The sequence below is a fragment of the Ascidia mentula genome, chromosome 3 (genome assembly GCF_947561715.1).
Source record: "Ascidia mentula chromosome 3, kaAscMent1.1, whole genome shotgun sequence".
In the NCBI taxonomy this organism is placed as follows: domain Eukaryota; kingdom Metazoa; phylum Chordata; class Ascidiacea; order Phlebobranchia; family Ascidiidae; genus Ascidia; species Ascidia mentula.
Window position 1 is genome coordinate 11,396,487 of NC_138568.1, and position 18,843 is coordinate 11,415,329.

Below are 18,843 nucleotides of genomic sequence, written 5' to 3' on the forward strand. Positions count from 1 at the left end.
ACACCGCTGATTAAACTGGTTATTCTTTATTGTGTCATTAACCTTATTCGGGCGAGCTAAAATGCGCAGCTACGAATACAATAAACAGTATGACAACAAAGCGAACGGTAGGCTACAAAGAAAAAATATGTATTTGATATTGTATATGAAGAGGGGAAGTTTTACAGAAACCAGAGTGTAGAGAAAAGCTACGTTATAGAAATGTTGGGTTACACACAGAAGGGTACAGTGTGACTATATCGGTGTAATAAATATGGATCGGAGAGAGGGTTTTAGTTTGGACGACGTCGGAAGTGGATTCTAAAACCGATGTCCAAAAATTTTACACATGGGGATATTGCGAGGTTATGTGTAGAATGCGGCGGGATGTAACGGCCAAATACATGTTAAAGTTCAACTGCACTTCGGGAATTAAAAAATCTCCTTTTGACTTCGCGTCAACAAGGTAAAGATTGACTGAAAATGCATTGGTTTAGATGGGAGTTATTGTAGTGCAGCCTTAAATTCTTTTGTGGGAAAAATTTTAGGTTTAGGCAATGCAAAAATTGTCGAACAATATAAGTATCAAGTGCCAAAAACTAAACTTTACGCTTAGGCAAAGAAAGGCGTCTCGAATTTACGGCTACTGGGGGGTGTGGCGTCAACTGGACTGTTTTGTGCGTTTTTACTGCGGCGAATAAGTCTCGATCGTATAGAATTTGCTTGTCAGTGCGTTCAACTAAGTTATTAAAATTTCGTACATTAAAAAATGTTTTGCAAAACTTTCAAAAGTGACCTAGATAATTAGTAGAACACGTTTATAATCTGATTTAGAGTCTTTGGTTTGATATGTTTCGATTTTACCTACTAACGGGACAGTAAATGCGCACATCAATGCAATGCACCTGCCAGACGCGCTAGTTGCGGTTAATTCCAGACTTTTTTCTTAGCCTAAACAACAACAAAAATTCCCACAAAATGTTTTACCGCAGCGATACGTGCATTTCAGTAAATAACTTCCATCTAAACCAATATATTTTCAGCCAATCTTTACCTGCAGATGACGCGAAGTCGAAACCATGAACTTCTCAACTTAAACTCACTCAGAAACCAAACATGTTTTATCCGCGGTTTTCTACAACGAATGAAATACATGCAACAGCTTAAAATTAACAACACTTACCAACTGTTTTTCCAGATTCATAGTAAGATTACTATGTTGAGGTGTGGTTACTCCAACACGTATTAACTGTTGAAGTACATATCGATACGGTCATGGCAACTTCGTGTAAAATTAAAGGTATATCTACAACAAACATATGTCCAAAGTTTTTCGGTTCTACGTCAACTAAAAAATGTAGAAAACTGCACAAAAAGTAGCGGCTACCAAAAATCCTGAACCTTTTTCGCTGTGGCGAAACTGACATCACACAAGGCGCTCGCGTCGAAAAAATGCATTGTTTGCATAGGAGAAGGCGCCTTATATTATGCCTTACGTTACCTCTAAGGTCAGAAAAGGGTTTTACATCACACAAAAATATGTCACTGTGACGTCACAAACCAAAGGCTTAATTGTCCCTGATTATCGGAAGGCCAAAGGGTATCGCAGCAACGGCATTACTCTGCACTTCGATAAGACGGGGATGGTGAGATTCTTTGCTCAGTGACATTACATGACGTCATTTTGGGTGTGATGTCATAACTTAAACCTCACCTTTGTGTGGACTTTAATTTGATGATTCCAACATTTCTAGTTACAACTATATTGCGAAAAATACATTAGTGGTTGATTGTGGCGAATTAAATAAAACATTTATGACGCGAACACGTAAGCAACGCTACTGTCGGACAAAAAGTGGTACTGTGACAGAACAACAGAATAACTGTTTTCCATTTCTACGCATAAGGCTTGCTGCCAGCACTCGCACGGCCAAAGCGCCTTTTATGACGTCACGCAACAATAATCTCGCTTTCGCACGATTTCGTTCAAATAGGACTCTAACACGCTATACCTTGCACTGTGTCCACAAAATGTTTACCGAAGAATCCATACATTTCCGATAAAACTGAACAATGCCTTTAACTTTTGTATGTTACTATTGTAAAAATAAATTTCTGTCGCTTCACAGAACCAAAGAAGTAGTTGATAAAAATTTGAAAACACCCGGATTTTCAATCAAGTAAGTTTCTGTTTGTTACGGAAAATATTCAGGTCAACAGCATTTGCTCTCTGTCGCGCAGCGGAGGATACAAAATGATGAAAGACTCTCGAGCATTGATGCCTGTAAACAATAAGAAATACGGCCACAAAAAATAATTGCCCTGCAATCATTCCTCCCGCACAATTTAGTACTACAGCGGAGAATAAAAATCGGGTCGCCTTCGCTCGCGTGTACGATAACGTCCAGCGCGGTTGTGTTGTTGGGCGTCCTCACTTGGACACTTTTCTGCGTGGTCCTGACCAGCATTATCACGTGTATTGCTGGAAATTGTCGGCAATCGTGGTTGAAGGTGGTTGACGTGTTTTTTTTACACACCTCGGTCGGTTTGTACTAAGTAGAGAACATTTCCTCGTTTTTTGATGATTTTGCCAGGTAGCCATTATTGGGTCCTGACGAGTAGTTGCGGGCATACATAAGCGGACCGATGGCTTGTTTCATTTCTGGCGTGTGTTAATCTCGCCTGTGATGAGGTGCGAAACGTAACAGCAGGGTTCGCGGTTGACGCCCATGTAGAATTTCGGCTGGAGTTTTAAATTCCAGCGCCGGATGGGGCGTACACCTGTACGTTGTCATGCGACATCGTGTTGCTGCAGAAAGATCATCTCCCGATGTCTTCCCTCGCGCACAAATTTTCTGCATTCCCCGCTTAAATGTCTGCACGAAGCGTTCTGTTTCTCCGTTCGAAGCGGGGTGAAATGGGGGTAATGTGACATAACGAATATCCAACTTGGTACAAAAATCTTGAAACTCTTGTGGCGTAAACTGCGATCCATTGTCGCTCACAATGGTTGTGGGAAAATATCTTTCAGTGCGGCAATGGTGTGCGCTGATGTAGTGTGGCCGGACTGAAATCGGGACACGTATTAGGATATTTCGAGTGCGCGTCTACGCACACCAACCACATCTTCTTCAAGAAAGGCCCGGCATAGAGTCCACATGTATGCGCTCCCAGGGCTTGGATGTCTTCGGCCAAGTTCTGTATTGTTTGTCTGGCGCTTTTGCTGCTTGTCGACAAGGTGTGCGGCCTTTCGAGAGATTCTCAATATCAGCATTGATACGCGGCCACCAGCCGTAACGGCGGGCCATTTGTTTCATACGTGAAATGCCCCAATGTGCCTGATGCAACATTTCTAATATTTTGGAACGAAGTACCTTTGGTACAACCACTCGGGTGTTGTTGTCTCGTTGCAATATAGTCACGTTGTCGTGGATCCAAAGCGACTGAGCGTGATTAAAGTAAGTACTTAGCTCGTCATTCGTAGTTGCGCGTTCTGGCCAGCTCCCAGTAGAGATCCACTTTGCAACTTTATTCAAGTTGGCGTCAACCTGGGTGCTCTTTTCTATTGTTTCAAGTGAAAGCGGCATGCCATCCATTGAATCTTCCACAGCATGCGAAATTTCTTCATTTTGTAGACGGTCCATGTCGTCGAACTTTTTATCCGGACCAAAAGGCAAACGTGACAAGCCATCTGCATTCCCATGCTCTTGCGTTTCCTTGTATCGAATGTCGTACTGGTACGCCATTAACTTTATCAACCATCGCTGCATTCTTTGCGCAGCGAGAACGGGAATGTTTTTGTCTGGTGGGAAAATAGCCAGCAGCGGTTTGTGGTCGGTGACCAAGGTGAATTTCCTTTCGTACAAAAACTGATGGAACTTTGTTACACCGTAAACTATCGAGAGCGCTTTCTTTTTCTATTTGTGAGTACCTTTTTTGATGCTCGTTGAGCGTTTTTGACGCATGAGCGATCGGATACTCAAGCGTCCTGTTCCTGCACCAGCACGGCACCCGCGATGCGTCGGTTGCCAGGATGAGATGCTTTGATGCGTCATAGTGATCAAGAGTCGTTGTATTGACAACATCGTTCCTGAGACGTCGGAAGGCGTCGTTGCACGCTTTGCTCCAGTAAAATGGTTGCGATTTGCGCAAGAGAGCGTATAGGGGTGCTGCTTTCTCGGAGAGGCTTGCAATAAAACGGCCATAATAGTTGACTTTACCGAGGAAGGCCTTCAGTTGGTGAAGTCCTTGGGACATGGTAGCTCACGTACGGCTTCGATTGATGAATCTGGCGGACGTTTTCCGTCTTTGTCGATAATATGTCCAAGATATTCCACTGAATCATTGGAGAATTCACATTTGTCCAAACGAACCCGGAATCCAAATTCTTGCAGGCGTTTAAGCAGAATTTCGAGGTTCTGAGCGTGTTCATTTTCCGTCGAACCTGTCGCAATGAGATCGTCCAAGTATGCTGCAACACCTGATAGTTCAGCAATAACAGTGTCCATGCAACGCTGGAACTGTGCGGGGCTACAGGCCACCCCGAAACACATGCGATTGTACTTGAGCAATCCAAAAGGTGTGTTGATCACACAAAGTTTCTTAGCATCTTCTTCGAGCTCGAGCTGCATATATGCGTCAGCTAAATCCAGTTTGGAGAATTTGATGCCTTCTCGTAATTTTTCAAACAACTCGTCGAAGTTGGGCAGAGGATGCTGATCCACTTCAATTTGTTTGTTCAGTGCTTTGAAGTCCCCACAAATGGGCACAGAACCGTTGGGTTTGCTAACTACAACGTTTGGTGCAGCCCACTCACTGTAATCCACGTGATTTAAAACGCCAAGCTTCACTTTTCGTTTAATTTCATCTTTTTCAGCTTCTCTTCGAGTAAACGGAATTGGTCTGTGCTTGAAAAAAGCCGGCCGTGCGCCAGGCTTTAAATGTATTGGCACTTTCATCTTAGTGCAGAGACCTAGATGTTGGGAAGCAAATACCCTGAGATAATAGCGAATGAGTTAAAGAACCATATCTTTTGCCGTCTAGCTTTGCTTTACGGAAGCACATATATTAACCTCGTAGAAACGGAAAATCCAATGGCTTCTTGTGGAAGCTGCATTGGCGTCGTTGGGTTGTTGTGAAACCATCCAAAGGCATCACATCATAAAATTGGGTTTTTTTTCGTCGTCGACCACCAGCAGACGCATGCTTTCCTTTCTACGTACTCCAACATTTACGGAAACGAAGCATTGACCTTTTAGCGGTAACCGTTTGCCCGAATATACCTTCAAAGAAGTTTCCTTTGGACAACATGGCGGTGATCCAAGTTCGCGATAACCTGCTAGTCCAACCATTGAGCAGGTAGCTCCAGTATCCCACTGGAAATCTATGCGTTTGCCGTTGATTGTAGCACGTGCCACATCTGGTTACGTCTTCGGTAGAACACAGCAGGTTTAGTTGTGCGGCTCATATTCTGTACCTTACGAGATGACGCGTATGCAGTGTGCTCCGCATTACTGTTTGGACTGTGTGGGCGGTACTCAATTCGACTCTGCCATATCTATGGCAATTTGAGTTTCGCCTTGGACAGTCTTTTCTTTGGTGCTTCGCGAAGCACTGGGGACAAGATTTGTATTTTCCTTTATTTTGTGTCTTTGAGGGCTTGTTATCCTCCTTTCTTCGCTGCCGCGACTTATAACCTGGACTCATTTTGTCTGTCTCCAGTGTCCCGGCATAAGTTGAAGCCTTCTTCAGTACGTCCTCTAATGATGGGTCAGGATCCAACAAACAATGACGGCTCACATCTGCGTGTGGTGTCGAATTGATAATGACATCTCTAATTTGTTTGTCGGCATAGCTCTGACTACATTCATCTCTTTCGCAAATGAATCGACAATTGCTTGCCAGTCCACGAATCTTCGCAGCCCAATCGCTGTAAGATTGTCCAGAATCCATTTTGCAGTTGAAGAACTCTCGGCGTGCAGATTGGATATGCACACTGTCTTTGAAATGCCGTGACAGTCGTTCTGTCAGGGTCATCAAATGATTTGGACGTGATATCTTCTCCCCCATAAAGGTTTTGCAGCAGTGAGTAGGTGTCTGATCCTATCCATGACAAAAAGTTGGCACGCTTCTTTTCTGCACTTAATATGTCATAAAGAGTGAAATACTGGTTGAAACGTTGCAAATACTGCTCCCAGTTCTCTTTTGTTTTATCAAATTGTTTAAATTTGGGTGCAGTTTTCTCTTGCACGGGTTGCACGTTATGAGTTGCCTCCAGAAAGCTTTAGCATCAATTCTTGTTGCTTTGCCATCTGTTGCATAATAGCTTTGACTTCGGCGTCGATTGGCGTGTTGTTTCTGAAACCCCTGTCACCACTGCATGTTACGACTTTTTAGCCTTGTGTTGATAGACTTTCTAATTGTCGCGGGTAAATTGCGAACTCAACTTTTAATGCCAAGTATAACACGTCCATACATTAGCCTCTCAAACATAGAATGAATCACAAACAACGACAACGTTAAATGCTTTCCAAGTGACTCTATTACGTCTCAAGCTTGCTTACGATTGATGCGTCAACAACACATCCACGTATGTACAAGATACAAAGGCAATGTATATCACTTATTGCGTTACAATGCAAGGTAGCGTTGCTATCCTAACGTTTAACAAAGTTACCTATCGTGGACACAGTGCAAGGTATAGTGTGACTATCCTAACGTTTACAAAGTTACCTATTGTGGACACAGTGCAAGGTATAGGGTAAGTGATTTCAATTACCGCTCTTCAATGAAAATATGTACGATCCCTGTTTGTCGCTGCAGCCACATGTTTAGGTAACCGATTTTGTCCAGATTATTGATCTTGGACGCTTACATATGTTGGCCGTAACGTAACAGCCCCTTCTCATTTTATTCGCAGCGGTAAAAATGCGACTTTGATCAGCTGTATCTCCGGAACCAGTCGCCGTTTCAAGCTACTTTTTTTGCCAAAAATGTTTTGAAATTATGAACATCCCTTAGTTTAATTATTAACATGTTTTGTTTTTTAGTGTCACATGCACTTTAAGTAGAGTGTAATTGGTTTCAGAAGATGACCTCGCCAATTATTGACGTTTATGACGTCACTGACTTAGTGGTGAATCCGAAAAGCATCACGAACGGCGGAAAACATGGAGATATTATACGCCCACTTTTTGAATTTATCAGCAGTTAAGGCAGTGAATTCAGCCGGGGTGCCGCAGCACTGCAATTAATTCAAATTGTGATTATTTCTGTCACTTTTTCTGATTATGTAGTTTGCCTTACTTTGTATGTACTCCCGTAGTTTGCCTTAATTTGTATGTACTCCCGATTAGATGTCCAAAGACGTTTGTCTTAAGTCTAAAACTGTGTTTAATCCTGGCACATTTGTAGGATGAATCATATCCAGGATAACCGAGTTCTACTTTAATTTTCGTTCGCCCTTTTAAAAGTCAAAATCCACAGCGTCCAACTGTAAGAAACCTCACACAACTGCAAATAGCGCCAATAACAAGTGAAATATGAAAGCGAAACTATCGAACCGGAGTTTAAAAACCATCATACCGTAACCAGCATACAGTGACCGAAAGCCAGAAATGAATTTCTGTCAAACAAAATACCACGTAGCAGTTTGCGATGTTTGTGTGCATGGGACGAGGATGTTCTGCCTTTCAGGTGAGGATCAACTCAGATCAGTTTCTGTTGTCGATATCTTTTTACGACTTCAGTGTCCACGAATTTGCAATGGTTCTGTTTTGTGTGATATTTTTGCGAAACCATGCTCACATATTCTCTACCTGGCATTTGATTGAAACGTTTGAAAAGTACGCTATTGTGCGTCCAACTGTCCTGCTTTAATGTATTGCGGATAGAACGTTAACCAAATCATTTTACGAGGTTGAAAATATATTCTTGGTCAGTGGTTCTCATCCGCGACTCCGAAAACCGCATACTGCTCTCAACTGTCTTTCTTGCGGCCCACATTATACACTGCTGGAAAAATGATTGACGTTTATACATAATGTTCCTGCGTTTATTGAATTGTGTTTTTTGCTGCGTTCTTGTTTTGTTGTTATTTCCTATTTAGACTAATTTAAAATCTTAAAAATAGACAAGGTATTTTTTAAGGGGTTCTGCATGGTAGACTTACATTTAATTGGTTTAAAAGGTTTATTCAGAAATCGCAACCTCCATAGAACAACAAATAAAATTCCTTACTTAGTATTTGTATATTTACTTAAATTTATTCTGTGGTAATTAACTCATTGCATAACAGGCCGACCCTTTATCCGCGTGGAATGCACAGTTACGTCTGTCAACTATTTACTGACGTGATGATCGTAGCATGAGTAGTGAAAGAATTACGCCCTTACAGCAGGAAACGAATGCACTGTGACTCACAACGAAACACCACCGCATTTCAAAAACCTCGTGCTTTACATCAGCCAGACACCATGCACTGCTTGATGCGTTTCAATGTGCGGGGAAGTCTCTTGACATAATAATTTAGTGTGGCTTTAGTAATTGATTTTCCTGATTGATTTACAGGAATTATTTCGTGTAGCTATAAGTAGGTTACATGTATACAGCATACAATGGAAAAATTCAACGGGACATGTATTGAAGAAAGTCAATGGCAGTATTTGGTACTTTTGCCATTTCTTTTTCTATGTGCGATATTGAATTTGATTGTGTTTATCGCAACAATCGTAAACAACAAGAAGCTTCGGAGGCATAGCTACATGTTTATTTGTGTGGACAGTACTTTGTTGAGTAACATTGTTTTTTTGGCTTTGGAAATTTGGATCTTTATGGATCAGTATCTCGGAACATTTGACATATTTGGATCGGCGAAACGGGTATGCTTTTTTTCGCTTTTTGTATTTGGTAACGTTATGTTTTTGCTCCGAAGGTAACTTAGTGTTTTGCTTAAATATCTGCCCCGGTTCGCGTGGTAAGATTTTAGAGATAACCTTACTTATTATAAGTTATATAGTTAAGAAGTGCTTTTATGACATAATAAACATCAAAACTTCAAGCTTTTAAGAAACGTTTGTGCTGTGACAGTAATTTTCTTACACGACAAAGAACTGCTAACAAACGCATCATGACGAAGCGCCGTGGCAGCAGCCCGATTGACCAAATTTAAACTAATATCTGCACATGTGGCCGCAATTCAACAGTATGCGTGACACGACTCTTCCGGTTTTCGAGGAACAATATGCTTTGAATGACGTACTTGTAAACATTCTTGCAAATTTAGGGTGGCTATAATCACGTTCATCGTGGGAGAAACTCTTCACATCCCAAAAAGTGTGATCTGAATACAAACATAATAACCAAAGTTTTTTTGTCACAACGCCCAAGATAAACATATTGTCATTTTATAGGCGTTACAAAACCTGTTGTTTTGTTTACTTTACTAATTTTAACTTGCATATCGCAGACCGTATGGACAATTTGTCAGACTTCATTGGTATCAATGCTATTTGTCATGTGCGGAAATATTGGTGCACTTCTATTTGTTGTTTTGGACAGCACGTATTTTGTCGGACGAAGCGTCAACCGTAAGGCAACAAATCAGTTTGTCAACGACAGTTCCACGCCGAAACCTCGTCGAAGAAAACGATGGTACAGAAACCATTTGTATCTGCCAATGTAACGTCTAATCATATACTTTCCGCGGCTCGTTCCAATGAAATAAAAGAATTTAATTTGCGAAAGCCTCCGTTATATAATATAAATTTTGTTTCAAGGATGGCAAGTGCAAAGAAACGTCGTGCCATTTTCTTGGTATTTATATCGTGGATTGGTCCATTAATTCTTGCAATTATTGCTGTTGCAAAACTATCTTGTGAGGATATTTGCATTTTTTGTCCGGGTGGCCAAGCGATTAACGGACACTGCCCAACAGGTCATGGCTGTTCTCAAGTATGGCCGCCAATACACCATGTTTATATAGGAATATCCATTGGAACCTGGTTTTTAGAGGTAACAGTATGTGCGCAATGTGAAATTTAACTATGTAATAAAATATAGTTATTATATGTGTTATGACTATATACACGTTAAAAAAATAGGTGATTGGACTGTTGATGATTATTCTTGCCGCTGTTCGTGCATTTAACAAAGTTATGACACCGCCTTCACCTGCACTGAATCAGTATGATACCAATGTGTAAGTCTTTGCATTTTTTAAATATATATAATTATTAATTGTTCTGTCGTAAAATCAATCAAGGCAACGCACAATTTGTGCGTATACCTGTCATTTTTTGCAAGCCAAAAGGAAGGATACCATGACGCATTTTGCGAACGCCCCTACATGGAGATCTCAGTTATCATATATCTGCGATGCCACTGTGCCCTTATAATCTAAAGTCTTGTTTCTTTTTACTAAAGGTTAAGCTCTGAAAATATCAATGAAAAAGAAATTGTCTCTCAAGATCCGGTTACAAGCCCTGCTAGTTCTTCTGTGGTGAAAATTGAAGAACCACCTGAGAATGTTAAATCCCCGAAGACGGGAAGAAAATCACGGGGTTTTCGTTTTCACTCGCGCATACGATTTATGATTGTAATTACTGCAACGTTTGTTGCTTGTACTTTACCAACAATCATCACCTTTTTAATGGACATAGCCAATTATCAAATCGATTATAATCCTGCATTGTTTGCCTCGTTTTCTTTTGTGTATATTTATACCGTACTTAGTCCTATATTATTGGTCAAGTTCCTGCCTAATTTAAGGTCTGCACTAATATTTATGCTCAGTTGTTCTTGCTCGCCAAGCAGATCTTTAGTAAAGCGACCCAGCATGAGTCGCAGAAATAGTCAAACTCCGGTAGCTTCGGCACCGCACAATTAATTTTTTTTCGTTACCTGTCTTGATCATACCTCATGAATGTTTTCAATAAAGGAAACAAATATTAGACAACAAAAAAGTGGAAAAAACGACTTGCAATGGAAAATTCACTCCTGATCACTGCAATTTTAAATTTGTTAATACTAGTTAAAATGGTGTGTATTATTGTGTTAAATTTCTTACATTTTATGAAAATATTAGGCTTTGAAATGTCCAAAAATACATACCGTCTGTAAATGATTTGTCATGCTATTCGTTGCAAGACTGTCATAACTTAATGATTCGTTTCGTTTGCCAGCAACGGACTCGAACTCGTGAGCGTTTTGTTTACAATTTTCGGTTTCGGCCTCATGTTACAAACGTAATAGTTGAGCATAATCTGCAGTTCTGCTTTGTAGCTGTAACGCTGTTTGGGTTCCTTTGCAAGGCAAAATAAATATGTTCCGTAAAGTTGAATGATGTATCTGTGGTGCAGCTTGATCTAACAGAAACAAAGTGCATTTGTAAAAATTGGTGCATTATTAAAAAAGATAAAACAGTGGGTAAAACTAAAGTAACTGTGACAAAACAAAGAACAACACATTGTCCGAATACTGTTTGAGCAATTGAAAATGTCAATATTGCAATCAGTAAAAAAAGTTTTTCGGCGTTTTTCCGCAAAAGACGTTGAAGATTTTGAAACATCTGACGAAGGTGATACAGATTGTGAAGAATATGGTAACCAACAAACATATATAGAGGATGCAGACCGCCGTTTGGTGTTTCCCCGAGCAAAGCTGTTGTGGGAAAACGTAAGCACCAAAATGGTCCTACGCTTGCTTGGCATCGACGTACCGGGAAATTATACTGAGGAAGAAATGAAAATCATGTTGAAAAAAAAACGTGTAAGTGTTGTCTTACGCTGTATAACCATGTATTTCAAATAGACCAGAAAAATCTCCTAAAGGCCGATTGTTGATTACCAACCATGCTATTGCACCGTCAAAAGTGGTGTTTCTATTTACGTAGATTTGTTTGAAAAAGTTAATGCAATCGTGCACTATGTGGACTGAATTTGTCAAACGAAACTGGGCATTTACAAAAAATCGAATTGCCACATTGTAGCTTTGCAGAAAGTGCAATTCCCTTCCTATATAGGACCGATGTTGTCTCTGGCCATCGCGTCACCGCATTTTACGTACAAAAACACAACTTTACAGTGCGTGGATTAATTATTTCCTAACTTCATCCAAGAATGTGTTGCAGGTTTGGCCATATTACTACCCTAACCCTGCAGATGCAAATGACAATGACAGATTTCCGGTCGAGCTATTGCCGGAGTTTGCCCCAAGAACACCATCCGTATCGCAAGTTGAAACATCCCAACGAAACTCGATTGAAACAGTTCCTTACATCATCTTTGCGAAACGTCGTCCAACTTTACGGTCCAAGATAAAACAGTACAAATTTAGAGGAAAAAGCTTCATAACAAGGAAAAATAGGGCCCTATCGGATTAATCTGAGAATGTCGATTCATCGCTTCAAGAAACATTTCAAGAATAGAAACATGCAAAATGTCATAAGTTGAATTTCATAACGCGTCTTTATTGCGTCTATAAAGATTTTAAGTTTCTTCAATGCTTTTTAACTATTTCTGCCTTATTGCCAGACGATAAGAGCCGCCTGTGATTTACAACTAGCAACGATTGTCACTCAGTCACACTAAAACGCCAAGCAGCGGGATTTGCACCAGCTTTAAAAGAAAAAAAAAGCAAATGTTTATTAGCGAGCTTTTACTACTGAAACATCACATAATCAGTTTCAATTCTATGCGCAAAAGAGCCATAATAATCAATGAGAGCTGCAGACAGGGTGTATACACGCAGTTTCAATTCTAATGGTTTATTAACGAAGCTGGACAGAAGTCCGATGATATTATACAAGCGATTTATACTACCAAACCCAAGTAGTTATATACCATTGCATTCGGAACTGATCAATCTCTGCAAATCCCTCAGATTTTCGCTGGTACAAACAAATATTATCTTCTATTCAAACATAATGCAGTCACAAAATGTAAACTATAGAGCCCATAATTTTACATCACATAATTTCCCCTAAACCCCTTCCAATCTTACGGAAACCTAGCGGAAACTGCGTATACTACTACTGGGATGAATCACTCCGTTTGTCTGAATTTTGTCTACACTTGCGTCTCAAAAACGGTAAATAACAGGTTTGACGTCAGCGCTCTGGTCGTTTGTAACATTTACCCGGGAATCGTCAAATTATTCATTTGGGGTCTTTAAGGTACAACAAATAAAATGGTAAATATTTTGTTTTTTTACTGCTAGCACATTCGTATGTTCATTCGTCAGTTGGTACGGTAGTGGAAATATGTGATGATTGTAGGATACGTATAAGCAATAGAGCTAATAATGTTTATATAGGATACCTTTGCGCAATAAATTCAACAATAGCCGCAAGAAATATTATTTTGTGTTGTACCTTTTACTGCTTTTTTTAATCTTCAGAAACTTTCCGGCAACTGTTCGCTTTCAGACTCAGTTCTAAAGCAAAGTTTTTTTTAGTAAAACGTAAGATAGGTCGTTTGTGTTTACTTAAAAATGTTAACACTGGTTGCTAACTATCAACTATTAAATTCTTCATTTTACCAAGTTAGTCGAGTGTAAGGTAGTGTGGTCCAAATATATCGTAGCGACATTCACAATCACATGTTGTAGGCCTACCGACGTTTTCATTTTACTTTTAGTTTGGAAAAGAGTGCTTGATGTAATTATTAACAAACATGAGTATGTTGCAATTTACACCCCCAATTGTAAAGGAACTACTTGGATGGAAAAGAGGTGAAATGTCAGCTCAGGTAAAACAATCTAATTTTTACCAAATTCTTTTTGTCCTACGTTTATTCTACAAAATAAACAACTTTCAATAACAGATTTGAAAAATGTAGCTGTTTAGGCTGTAGCACATTTTTTTCCATTATTAGCCTAAATCTTGGCATTGAGTTAAAAATATAAAAAAATAGGCTAATTATATTCTAAGGCCAAAGATAAAATGTTATTTCAAAAATTAGGTTAGTAATAGGAACAAAAACAGCCCTTCATGTGAAAAATTATTTCTCTTTAATGGTCATCATTGTCTTTCTGTTAAGTATATCAAAATCGCAAAAAAATTTTATAGAATAGATTCCGTTTTTTATGGAAACACGCTTGTATTTAGGTATTGGCCCAGACGTGTTAAAGCGGGTGTGTTGCATCTGTAATTATGTGAGCAGATAAGATGCTGTTACATGGAAAAGTTACATTGATTATGTGGCAGAAATTAGTAAAATCAACATTGATATCAACTAACTCATAAAAAAGTATATCCTAAAATGTGATTTTTATCCCTATTATTTTTTTTATTTTAAGGATGAAAAGTTTGCAGAAAAGGCTATAAAAAGTCTGGTTAAGAAGCTCAAGAAAAGTGGAGGATTGGAAGATCTTAAAAAAGCTGTAACAAAACAATCAATTGACACAAAATGTGTCAAAATACCACGTTCTCTGGATGGAAGGCTTCAGGTGCAACATGCAAGAAAATATACACATACAGAATAATATTTTTAAGTGTTGCAATTTTACTGGGCATGATAAAATATATCCAAGAAAACTGTATGCCCAGTATATTGAAATTTTAGGTATCTCACAAAAAATCCTTGCCCCATGTGTTGTACTGTCGTTTATGGAGATGGCCAGATCTTAGAAACCACCATGAACTACGTCCAGTTGAAAAATGTGAATACGCATTTCAGCTTAAAAGAGATGAGGTAGACACATGTTTTGGTGTCTTAAATAATATGCAAATATTTTTTTAATTGTTGTTGTAATTGTGGGCATGCAATTAATTTGCTTTATATTTCTTTAGGTTTGTGTTAATCCATATCATTACACTCGAGTTGAGACTCCTGCCCTTCCACCAATTCTTGTACCTCGTCAAAGTGAACCAATGCCCACAGAACTCCCACTGCTTGATGATTGGAGCATAGTTCCAGAAAATGCAACTTACGAACCTAGTTTGTCCAGAATGCAGTTTAAATTTTTGTCTATGTAGTTGTGCAATCCACCAAATCATTCAATTTACCTGTAACAAAAATGCTTCTTATCAAAAAGTTTTGCAGTTGAAAATATGTCAATTGAACAATTTGAAAGGTGGGCCAATCGTGTATAAAATGCACAAAGAATGTTCACATTTACACTGAAGTTTATATGAAGTAGCATATTTACAATAATTGTATTAAAAGTCGGATTGGCCATAAAAACCCAAGGGGCTGGAGTTTTTTATGCCAACATGAAAATAATTTCTTTAATTTTATATTTATTATTTAGGTATGCAGCCATCTGGAAATTTTACAATCCCAGAAAGTCCACCACCGGGTTACATGAGTGAAGATAGTGAATTTAGTGAATCAGGGTCTACAATGTCTAGTCCTGGACCATCTGGAACTTTTTCTGGTAATTTAGTTCCACATTCTGCAATGTTAAGATTTGTTTATGCTCAAGCAGGAGAATACCGCAGTGCCTTGTTTTAAGTGAAGAAGGCGTACTTTACAAGAATAATATTAAGCCTTGTTTTCTGTTTCAGAATAGGTTGCAATTTTAGAATAGGTACAAATACTTACTTTCTTAACCCTTCTTAAATTTACTGTGCAAGGGAAAAAAATTATTCCTTCGGGCATAAATTTATTTTTTGTATGAACATACAGGAGTCCAGGTGTTTTACAAAAGGATCTGACATATTGCTTATATGATGACAAATACTAACAAAACAGGATAATAAATGCTGTGAGAATAACTGCTAAGTCCATTACAGTTATATTTATTTAGAACTCGTAAATTTTCTCTGGTAAATTTTTTTTGCTTGACCTGTGTATTGCGGAATAAATCTACATAATTCAGACAACAAAATTATGATTATTAGAGATACAGGCTGTAAATGTTGTTAGAAATACTTTTTTCAGCTCCATTGCCAATGGTGTTTATATGTGTCTGAACTGGTCTACTTTTATTAAGATGGTTCAGGGGGTCAAACAGGCTCAGGGTCTGGATCTGATGATGTTCAATCAGTTGCCTACCATGAGCCTCCATTTTGGTGCTCCATTTCATATTATGAACTCAATCAACGTATTGGTATGTTAAAATATAGTTGAAAATAACGCATTGTGTTTTTATTGCTAAATTTTGTCTTAAATTGTTGCATTTTTGAAGAACCAAGAATTTATTTGAACAAAGCAAGATGAGGCTTATATATTAACTTACCAAATATATCAAAATAAATAAATTAGTATTTTACTCAGTCACTTTGGTGAATTATTTATTCTTTTTTTACCATGTGTTTATTTATATATATGTGAAAACAAGTTGTGGAAAACATAGATAATAGAAAAAAACAATTAATTTTGTTGTTAATTTAGGTGAAACATTTCATGCTGCTCAATCCTCACTGACTGTGGATGGTTTCACTGACCCATCAAATGCTGAAAGATTTTGCCTAGGCTTGCTTTCAAATGTAAACCGCACCCAACATGTTGAAATAACCAGAAGGCATGTTGGAAAAGGTATTTCACTCAAATTATTGGTGTCTGTGGTAATTACATTTCATGGAGGTTGTGAAATTTACATTCTGCTTAGCTCTATCCTCTCTCAGAAAACAGTTGACAATGCTTTTTTTTCTAGTTACTCATGATTGCATGTACTATTAAAGCTAATGATTTTCTGCATTTATATGGAATTAACTCAACCTGCAATTTTTGTTTTTTAAAGTAGTGTCATTACTGACATCACATCAGAAAATGTGACATATGCCACTAATGCCAGTTAGGGAATATATAAAAAAGATCTAAAAAACATAGATCAATAACTTGTAAATTTACACCCCAGTGTGTCCAGAAACACAGGATGTACAGTTTTTTCTCCAATCTTGCATTGTTTCAATTAATGTAGGTGTTCGTCTATATTACATTGCTGGAGAAGTGTTTGCTGAATGCCTAAGTGATAGTGCCATATTTGTCCAGAGTCCCAATTGTAACAGAAGATATGGTTGGCATCCTGCAACTGTTGTAAAAATACCTCCTGGTTGCCATTTGAAGATTTTTAACAATCAGGTAAAGTTTATGATGTCCTGCTAAATGCTTTTGTACTGCCTGGGAGGCAAAGTAACTTCTTGCAATGATGTGAATTTTAATTGGTTGCAAGTCACAAGTTAAGTGGAAAAATTGCTTAGACATACATTAAATTTGTGGATTTATAACTATGAACCAATTTGGTTTTTAAATTAATCCAGTTTTTTATTCTTTAATCACATATGAACCAATGTTTTACAAATCTGTACATTGGTATCAATGGATTCTCTATGTTCATACAACCTTTTTCTCTGTGGAATTTGTTTTTTTCTACCACCAAAAAACATTGTTTCAACAGGAATTTGCTGCTCTGCTCTCCCAGTCAGTCAACCAAGGATTTGAAGCTGTCTATCAGTTAACTAGAATGTGCACTATTCGCATGAGCTTTGTCAAAGGTTGGGGGGCAGAATACAGAAGGCAACATGTTACATCCACACCATGTTGGATAGAGATGCATCTAAATGGGCCTTTACAATGGCTTGACAAGGTTCTTCAGCAAATGGGTGCACCTCATATCCCATGTTCAAGCATGTCATAACACACTTAGAATAAAACAAATGCAGATAAGCCTTTGCTGAAAACTATATGTTGATCCCACATTTTTTCCATTGCATTGACTAGCAGATGATCTCTATGAAGCAACATGTCCTGTAATTTTTTGTCATGAATTTTAACACTTTGGTATTTTGTCACTACTAGTACAGTAAATCAAGTGATGTTTTATTGCCATTCTGTGTAATCTAGTATTATTTTGCAAATCATGTACACTTCAATAAGGTTGAAGGTGAAATGGCCAGTAGCAGTTTCATACTTTTACCTATTTTAGTTTTTATACCAACTCAATTATCCATTGTTGTTCCAATCTTTGTTTTGTGCCACTGATGTTCAAACCCGAGTAATTGCAAGTCATTATTTTCTGTTAATTTCTGCAAAATGCTATGGTTGATGTGTGTTACTTGATTGGAAAACTGCCAAGTCTTGTACAGAATCATGTTGTTAGTTGTGCCTTACCACTTTTCATTCTTGCACTAACTTGTTGTTGCATTTATACTTCATTATGTTTGAAGTCAATGTAAGTTGAACACTTTGTTTGTACTGGTTGTGGCAGCTAGACTAATCTCATGTCTTGTTTGCTTTTTTTTATGCGAAAAAAACTTGTGTACAAAGACAAGTGTCTCATTGTTTTGGGAGGGAAAATAACATGTTCGGATCCATTGATGTTGTGAAGTAAACCGTTGAAGCAATGTTGCAGAAAAATGCACGAATTTGCTGTCGGGAAGTCGTTTGAATGCTGTAGTTTACATTCAAAAAGAGCAATTACACCGTGTTATAAATTCTGAAGCGAAGTTGAACTGTTTGGAGAAAATTGAACAAAGGAAACATATGTTTTAAGGTAGTTACTAGGGAGAATTTTGATCCAGTTTTAGTGGGGTTATATGCATTTTGAATTAGGTAGCAACTTGCCAGGTGCTGTTGAACTAAAAACTTCAGGCTATATTTACAGAAAAATGAATCGTTTAGGGGCCCATTCATTTGTGGTTTTCGTGTAAGATCCATTCCTCATCTACGTATTAAGGTCAAAATTGGTTGCCGGATTTGACCCCCGATTGGAAATTATATTGGGTAAAGAGCAGAAAAAAATGCAATTAGATTTTGCGGTAAAATAAATCTATTGTGGTTTTATGCAAGGCCCCAACTCTCCTCTAAACAATAGAACCAAAGTTGGTTGCTGAATAATGGCCTTAGTAACTGACAACTGTATCACGCAAATCACGTCGAAGAGTCGTGCGTTGCAGTCCTGACGGTAACATAGTAGCCTATA

The 18,843-nt window shown here is 38.4% G+C and overlaps 2 protein-coding genes across 2 annotated transcripts; both read left to right on the forward strand.

Annotated features, from left to right (window-relative positions):
• The first annotated feature begins 8,675 nt into the window (after nt 1–8,675).
• Nucleotides 8,676–10,830, forward strand: LOC145895606 (uncharacterized). The gene is made up of 6 exons (XM_082984410.1): nt 8,676–8,858; nt 9,446–9,630; nt 9,756–9,990; nt 10,080–10,177; nt 10,402–10,504; nt 10,771–10,830. The coding sequence occupies exons 1-6, from the start codon at nt 8,742–8,744 to the stop codon at nt 10,828–10,830; spliced, it is 798 nt and encodes a 265-aa protein (XP_082840536.1). The 5' UTR covers nt 8,676–8,741.
• Nucleotides 10,831–13,592: 2,762 nt separating this feature from the next.
• LOC145895351 (SMAD family member 3-like) lies at nt 13,593–18,186 on the forward strand. Its single transcript, XM_082984140.1, has 9 exons — nt 13,593–13,724; nt 14,275–14,424; nt 14,541–14,669; nt 14,768–14,915; nt 15,229–15,354; nt 15,913–16,029; nt 16,314–16,457; nt 16,843–17,003; nt 17,320–18,186. Exons 1-9 carry the CDS (start codon nt 13,650–13,652, stop codon nt 17,557–17,559), a joined length of 1,290 nt encoding a protein of 429 aa, XP_082840266.1. The 5' UTR covers nt 13,593–13,649; the 3' UTR covers nt 17,560–18,186.
• The last annotated feature ends 657 nt before the right edge of the window (nt 18,187–18,843 follow it).